Here is a 6,339-nt window from a genome sequence, read left to right as displayed (position 1 = left end):
CTGCTGCCGATAGAGAATTCGACCTCCCAGAGAGAGAGAGAGAGAGAGAGAGAGAGAGAGAGAGAGAGACAACAAGAGAGAGAGAGAGAGAGAGAGAGATAGACAATGAGAGAGAGAGAGAGAACGAGAGAGAGAGAGATTATAGGCACTGGCTTGAGTCCATGATGAGACTATTTATCAGTCCCTCGTGAGAAAGAGAGAACAGAGAAAGGCTGAAAGACAAAAAGGGGGGGGAGAGAGAGAGAGAGAGAGAGAGAGGAGGGGGTGTAAGAACAAGAGATGGGGGAATGGTGGAAGCAAGAAAAGATATAGAGAAACTACATTGCTTGTATGTCTCTCTCCCCATAGAGACATCTACCACTCCACAGCTTAGAGAAGAGCAGACGTCTCTCTTGAGAGAGAGGTGCGGGGAAGGGGGGGGGGGGGGTCCGACCTCTCTCAAGTCCACGTTCTGCCGAACCAACTCGAGTGACCCGCCCGACCCTGCGGAGACCCCGCCCCTGTTGCCGAGGCTATTTGCATAACGCGCATGACAATGAGAGAACAAATCTAGACTTTGATAGGTGTCATTTTTCATCTCTCTCTCTCTCCATCTGCCTTCCCTCCCTCTCTCCCACCCTCCCTCCATCTCTCCCACCCTCCCTCCATCTCTCCCCCTTTAACAGACACAAAAGAACGACATGACTCCTCTTTGGCGGACCGACCGCCAAATTTCGGTCTTCTCTCTGCTCGTCACTCTTTCTCTACAACTCTTCATCCCTCCCTGCCACCTTCACTCCGCCCTCCTTCTATATCCTCTCCCTCTTTCATTCGGTCCCTCTACATTTTCATTTAAACTAGCGCAGTGCCCGTTCCGACAACACTCCCCATTGCGCTTCCTTGGGTCCTGAGCGATACACCCGCCGGATTCCGTCACACAACGCCTGGCTCTCGACAAAATGGAGATACACAGACGTACAGAGACCCCTCCCATTAGTAGTATGATAACACGTTAGCCTAGCTTTGCTAATGTTAGCCAGTTAGCTAAATGTGTTAGCTAAACTGTGACTCCCTTCCAGTGGGGCGAGCTGCTGATGTAACTCCCGCACTGCAAGTTACTTCTGCCAGCTGTGCGGTCCTGTCGGCAGCTATGTCTCATGTGAAGACAAGTGTGATAGCTAATATCTTACTATTGGCATCAACAAGTAGCCTGGAGCAGGGAGGCCTATAGCTGGCCAAACCAATCTGAACTCAGGATCCGGTTGTGGGTTCGTGCCGTGTGGTTGATTCGGGGGGGTGACCACAAACTTGGTTTGAAACGGCAGTAGAACTGTGAGAGTTAGAGTATGTGAAATCAACCCTTCGGTCTTGCATTCCTCGGCCCACGGACATCCTCCTAGCGCTCACCTGAACACGTGCACGCTCATTGCCGCTTTCTCGAGAACCGTTCCCCTGAGCAGCTTCACACTTAAGTCGGGGGTCATGAGCAATACTCCCGCCGAATGTTCACTTCACACACCCCGTTCTCTAGATAACTGAGATACTGACATAATATATACAGACAGACATACAGAGATTTCTGCCTTTTTTAGGTAAAGTCACCACACCTTTCTCCCTACTTCACTATCTCTCTTTCCTCCCTCCCTCACTCTCTCCTTTTCTCTCTCCACACCCCCTCCCTCTCTCCACTCCCCGTCCCTCCCTCTCTCCTCTCCCCCTCTCCTTCACCTCTCTGAAGACAGAACAAGGGGGAGGATCCCTGCACTGCATAAGCCACATTCCAGAGAGGACAGTGGAACCCTCCGTGAGCCAATCAGAGGGCGGGAGAGTCCATCATTCCTTCCTGCTCTGGAAGGAACCCCTCCTTAACCATGACAACCAGGGGAGAGAGATAGAATGTGTGTGTGTGTGTGTTTGTGAGGGAGAGAGAGAGAGAGAGAAAGGGAGAGAGTGTATGCATGTTTCGACTACATGCGTATGTGTGTGTTTTGCACTCAGACACCACGCGTTGTCCACGTCCGAATGCCCATAGCGCTGCAGCTCGTCGGAGCAGCCATAGTACCTGTCTACCTGTCTGCCTATCCAAACACATGGCACCTCTCTCTTCTGCTCTCCAACACCCGGGCTGTGGTCCAATCAGGCGAAGAGCTCGCTAAAACCCACACCGAACGGCCAATAGCGACTACTCCTCACCTATTCTACATGGTTCATGGACGTGACGCGACCGGGAGAGACAGCGACATTCCTCTCAACACCCCCCCCCCCCCCCCTCCCATCTGGTGGTGGTGGGGAGACAGGGATTATTATGAATACGAATATAGATGAGTGTAATGAATATTCACTCATGAATATTAACCACCACAGTGGTCCATCACTGGACCCTGTTTGGCTGTTCAGGTGTTTCGTCCGAGAGAGAGAGAGAGAGAGAGAGAGAGAGAGAGAGAGAGAGAGAGAGATATTGGAAAAACAGTGCGTGTTATTTTATGATTATACAGCTGGCTGACACAATGTAAACTTGTCCTGTCCAGCGCAGCCTCTTGTATAAGCTGGGAGGAGAGGAGAAAGATAGAGAGATAGAGGGACAGGAGAGAGATGGGGACAGAGAGAGACATAGAGGGAGATCTAGTTTCAGTGTCTCCACTCCATGAAATGTGGTCTTTTTTTTGAAAGGATGACTGATAACTCGAACAAATCAAAATAGAAAGAAAGAGAGAGAGGGGTGGGGGGAGAGAGAGAGAGAGAGAGAGAGAGAGAGAGAGAATTCCTCTTTCTGCTACAGTGCATCGTTCAGCCTGAGAATTAACAAATGCTTACTCAGGACATTTTCCAATGAATGTAGCTTCTGAACAGACTAAATTACCTAATCCTTCCAATTTGTCAATAAGTGCCAAGTGGTTCATGGTATAAATTGACAGATCTACACCTCAAAAGAGTGTTAGATGATGTATTATATTATATGATAGATTATATATTCATGCTACTAGTTCAGGATAAAGTTCAGTGGGTCAGAACATCCAGATCTGTTTGATCATCTTCTCTTCTCTCATGGCAGAAGTGCAAACATGTTTTTTTTCCTGCACAGATTAAATGCATTGCAAAAGCTTCGTTTTTTGGTAAAACATTCACACCAACCTTATGGACATGTGATGCGGTGCAGAGAACAGCAGTGACAGCTGAACACGCTCTCTTTCGCAGGACGAAACTGTATGTTCGCCCCACATTATATGAATTAAAGTTCCCTTCCTCCTAAACATTCAACCTTCAAACCCACCGACCTTGGTCGTCAAGTGAGCGCATATTGCAATAGATGGGCAGTGGACCATCGGTGATTCGGTGCATGCATATTTTTCCATCGACCATAATGGCAAAAAAACTGAAATCTGGGAAAAAGTGAGACTACCGGCATGTTTCTACAAGTCGCCCCGTGCAGAACACGGCTTTGAAAAAATGTGATGCGCGCGACAAGCACCCACCATCCCTCCACTCTTTCAGAGCTGAGCAACTACAAAGCCGCGCGCACAAACTATGTATGCCCTTCCGTTGCTTGTTCCTAGAAGTGCAATAACACTTCTAAAAAGCCTGTAAAGAGCGCCTTTGTAAGTGTGTAATAACGTAATTAAACCTCACCTTTGGGAGACGGTAGAACAAGATAACGTATTATTAGACCGGGAGAGCGAGAGACAGACAGAGAGAGAGAGGCAACACTTGTTACTAAGTTCTCTATTTATAAACTTAACGCCAACTAGACGCGGTCGAGCGGGAGCCTAGCCCGGTAAAGAAACAGGTCGATGTTTTAGCGGATCTTATTTTGTAAAACAAAATAACAGTCGGACAAGTGTGTGAATGTAGTCGCACTTACCGCTGATTCCGACTCCTGCACCGCAATACATAGGGTTATGAGCACCAACCCCAAGGCAAGGTTTCGCAAACTCTTCAAGTTTTTATTCATCTTTGAGAAGAATCCGCCCGTTTAGCACTGACAAAATCTACTAAAAACACTTATGAGACTTGTCATATTCTTCTGCTAACTTTTCTCATGCACATAAATGTATTTTTCTAGGAAGTTATAGATGGATTCTTCTGAGGACTCCAAGCCCAGTTCCCCGGACCGTTCGCGTCTGCAACTCTGCCTAACTTTTTCTCTCTCAACTTGCGAACCTGCTAGCCGGATCTGCTTTAGGGGAACTACTTTCACTGCGCATGAAGGCGCTCTGCCGCTTGTTCAAACAGGTCTACTTTCCACCAACGAGCACTCTGTAAACGACCAAAAAGACAAAAGATTGTCATTTGGTCACTCACGGCTAAATAAATATGAGCTTATCCACGATAACTTGTATTTTTTAGGAGTTAATCCTCAGAAAACTACTAACTTGAGATAACTGCAGAGTGCGGAGGGATACCTTTACAGTCGTGGGCCCTCTTTTTCAATGCCTCAGGTTACAAGAAAAAAGTTTGACATTCAACCTTTATTTGCCATTTTCAATGCAGTCCCAACACGTCGAATTCCTCGCATATTATTGGGGTCAAGTATTGATTCGCTGACATGTTTCAATATGAAAAATAGGCGACTGACAGATGCAAATGAAAGCCTCATATTTTGGCCATCAAGCTGCGTGCTCATCAAATGCTCTGATTTGGGCTTTTCCATATAGCCTACTTTTTGTGAGTGAATGTAAGTAAAATCATGCTACTTTTCATTGAGAATTAAAGAATGAAAACTTCATTTAAAATAGTCATGTAGCCTATATGCAACAAGTGTTATAACACATTATTCAACAATAATCTGTCACTAGCCTACTAACTGTTTTGATTCCCCACACTGCTCCCTAAAAGTAACAATGGTGCATTGTATGCCTACATTTTAAGAGAACATTGATAAAATGTTCATGATAAAGAGATATCGCAAGAGACGCAAGTGCCTAGGTAGTGTATGGACTATGATTGACAGGCGGTTGGTCCCACCCCTTTTGTCTCGTCTCGTCCTGTGCGAAGTAGTCCCGGTGCGAAACAAGTCAGGCAGCGGTAGAGCGTTTTCACGACTCAACTTTGGTGAGTACGACTTTGCTATTCTTTATAGCGCAAATCAGGCGAATTTAGTATTATTGTTTCAACGAGTTATAAAGAAAGTATAGACGTTTGATGCATTGTTTGTCTTTGTTCGAATACCCTTTTTCCTGAGCTCTTTCTCTCTCTCTCTGTCTCTCTCTCTCTCTCTCATCTTGCTCTGCGTCTTTCTCAGAGTAGATGCACCGCTTTTCGGATTCGTCAATGAGTGCGTTTGAAGCCACTTGCAGCGGCTTGCAGTGAATAGGGGCGAACGGCAGACAGAAACTACCTGCGTTTTCCCAACAAGTCGTATCAAAATGAAATTCTGGTAGGCTACTTATAATTTCTCTCGAAAATAGCCTCTTGAAATGGACAAAGTTTATGTCGAACTGTAGGCTACTGTAGCCTAATCATATAATATATGCGATATATCAGGGTTTCAGAACACACCATTTATTTGAATTAAATAGTTTATTTCGTTGACAGGATTTGTGTACTGGCTGTCATCTTGGTGGTGGAGTCCACACACGGGGTAAGTGCGATATGTTTACTTTTACTTCTAAGAGCTCTTGACTCTCGACGCATTCGTTGATAAATTATAGGCTTCCTCCGACAATGAATTGCAGGCTACAGTATGCATCGCTGCTACTGAGATTGGTGATCAGAACTAGTACACTTGTTGCTCACAATGCTTGCCTCGTTCCGATCGTGTGTTCGGTTGCAGCCGATGTGCACCGCGCTGCCTGATGCCAGCTGAGAATCCACTGCGTAAAACCTCCTAGAGCCGACTTTAAAGTTATTTGATGCATTAATTATAGGCCTATACGCTCCGGGATGTTTAGTGTTAGATATTGGCGAAAGACTTCAAAGAAGGACAAACATGCATTCAAAACGGCCACTTTTTTGCCGTTGGCTACAGTTTCAGCCTGCATAGTGCAACACGCTCGTTTGGTTTGGTTCCCTGAGCCAATTTTCTGAATATGTGTTTTTTACACCAATATACAAAACTCTGATTGCATGCTGATATTGCAGGCCTACACCTCAGACAGTGTCACATGACAGTGTTGTGTGTGATTTTGTAATTTCGTTCAGTGGTATCCATTTTACAGACTTCAAAAGACAAGGCCTTTGTATCTTTATTTTGGTTGTCATATTTGGTCTTTACTATTTTCTTCATATTTTATGTCATAGCTTACTGTATAATTCCATCCACCAAACATTCAGACGCCTACGTGGAGTGAATATGTTGAGGAATTATACCTTGCATATTTGAGTGGCCCGCTCAGTTGTAAGCAAATGTCAGCCCGCCCACCT

General features: G+C 45.7%; 1 protein-coding gene across 1 annotated transcript in view; it reads right to left on the bottom strand.

Annotated features, from left to right (window-relative positions):
- col4a5 (collagen, type IV, alpha 5 (Alport syndrome)) overlaps nucleotides 1-3,928 on the bottom strand; it is a gene marked incomplete at both ends in the record, with an annotated part of 37,333 nt that extends 33,405 nt beyond the window's left edge. Inside the window, one exon of the mRNA XM_084451615.1 lies at nucleotides 3,839-3,928. Coding sequence (XP_084307741.1) covers nucleotides 3,839-3,928 — 90 coding nt within the window. The remainder of the gene's footprint in view (nucleotides 1-3,838) is intronic.
- Between the last annotated feature and the right edge of the window lie 2,411 nt (nucleotides 3,929-6,339).

The sequence above is a fragment of the Borostomias antarcticus genome (genome assembly GCF_949987555.1).
Source record: "Borostomias antarcticus genome assembly, chromosome: 17".
NCBI classification, from domain to species: Eukaryota; Metazoa; Chordata; class Actinopteri; order Stomiiformes; family Stomiidae; genus Borostomias; species Borostomias antarcticus.
The sequence above is the reverse complement of the archived record's forward strand: the minus strand, read 5'-3'. Positions and strand labels throughout refer to the sequence as shown.